This window comes from Colobus angolensis, unplaced genomic scaffold (assembly GCF_000951035.1).
Source record: "Colobus angolensis palliatus isolate OR3802 unplaced genomic scaffold, Cang.pa_1.0 Scaffold232, whole genome shotgun sequence".
NCBI classification, from domain to species: Eukaryota; Metazoa; Chordata; class Mammalia; order Primates; family Cercopithecidae; genus Colobus; species Colobus angolensis.
In genome coordinates this window covers 5,213,347-5,215,120 of record NW_012115511.1, presented here as the reverse complement: position 1 = coordinate 5,215,120, position 1,774 = coordinate 5,213,347, and the positions used below count along the sequence as shown (strand labels likewise).

At 34.7% G+C, this 1,774-nt stretch overlaps 1 protein-coding gene across 1 annotated transcript in view; it reads left to right on the top strand.

Annotated features, from left to right (window-relative positions):
* The window catches only part of LOC105513615 (probable C-mannosyltransferase DPY19L2), a 111,264-nt gene that overhangs the window by 22,250 nt on the left and 87,240 nt on the right, over positions 1-1,774 (top strand). The window contains exon 5 of the mRNA XM_011944527.1: positions 1,319-1,403. Coding sequence (XP_011799917.1) covers positions 1,319-1,403 — 85 coding nt within the window. The remainder of the gene's footprint in view (positions 1-1,318; positions 1,404-1,774) is intronic.

Here is a 1,774-nt window from a genome sequence, read left to right as displayed (position 1 = left end):
TCATGAGGGGGGAGTCCTCATGGCCTAATCACCTCTTATAGGTCCCATCTCTTAATACTATCACATTGGCCATTAAGTTTCAACACCTGAATTTTGGATAGGACACATTGAAATCATAGCAGTGCCCACTGGCGTTTCTGGATTGCCAGCCTCTTTAACTCCAAATCTGAGAAAATGAGGCACAGAGAGAGCCCATGGAACTCATAACCATGTTGTACTTTGGGTCTCAAGTCTGTCTTCTCTCTACTTTTCAGGGTCTTCTTGTGTTTGATTTGTATGTAACTCAAAGGGTTTTCAGTTGTACTTCAAGGGAGTAATCAGGAAAAGTACATTCACTCCGTCTTCCCAATAGCAAACATTTGTATTACTTAAATATTTATATATTGTATTTTCATTTTCATTCCGTTCAAATTATTTTCTAATTTCTTGTGTGATTTCTTGTTTGATCCATCAGCAGTTTAAAATTGTGTTATTATGGACACAGGGAGGGGAACAACACTCACTGCGGCTTGCAGGGGTAGGGCAGGGCAGGGGAAAGCATCAGGGAAAAGGGCAAATGCATGCTGGGCTTAATACTTAGATGATGGGTCAACAGGCGCAGCAAACCACCATGGCACACGTTTACTTATGTAACAAACCTGCACATCCTGCACATGTACCCCGGAACTTAAAAATAATAATAATTTTTAAAAAGCTTCTAGAAACACACACACACACACAAATGACAAAATAAAATAAAATCGTGTTGCTTAATTTCCAGATACTTGGAAAATTTCTCAGATTTTGATTTCTGTAAGTGTTTAATGTAATTTGTAATAGTAACAATTGGATAATATAGATCTGCCTAAGATTAAAGCCTCAGTTTTATGCACCGACTTTCTCTGCATCCCTGCTTACTCTTTGGAGGCACTCTTCTGTTTTTATTTACTCTAATGGCTATCTTCATAACTCTAATGTAAATGCAAAAACCCGAATGCAAAAACCTATTTCCTGTATCTTCAATTTCAGTTAATGTTGACTTTCTCTGTATATATAAAATGAGGGTTTAACTTATTACACTAGCCCCATTTCTCTCAATGTTTGATACTTAGTGTTTTTAATTTTTTGGTTATACCTGAATCTTAATTATACAGTAAAATTCTCTATTTCTTGTTTCATTAATTTCTAACAGTATGGTCTCAGTGACAACTTTCTTTTTTACTTATTCAACAATATTTATTGAATAATTAGTAAGCACAGTTTTCAATTTCTTTTTTGACGCTATCAAAAATGTCAAAAGTAATTATAATGTAGTTCAGTTGTTTTTAAAACTTGGTAGCATTATGAGGAACAGGACTTGTTCCCAGTGTTTTCACATCACAGAGATAAAAAAGTGAGAGGATCTAGATTTACTCCAACACTACGTAGTACTGCAATGTTGAATTTTATGTTCATACTTATTGTGTTCACAGGAGATAAATTTCTCATTTACAAATAAAAATGTAAGTTTAGAACAGAATGTTTTAAAAAGGTAAAAGCATTCACTGCGTACTATGTGCCAGCACTATACTTAGGACATATATGACTGTATATGTGAGCTCTTATCTCACTTCTCTTGTAGAATAGTTATTATTAAACTCATTTGAGAGATGAAGTGATTGACAGCTGTTGAAGGATTACTTGAGACCGTAGAAACTATAACTTGTAGAGTCAGAATTTGAGTTCAATTCTGACATCAAAGCTATCCTTTTCCTGCTATATCAAGCTGCATAATAAATCTACACTTGTGAGATGT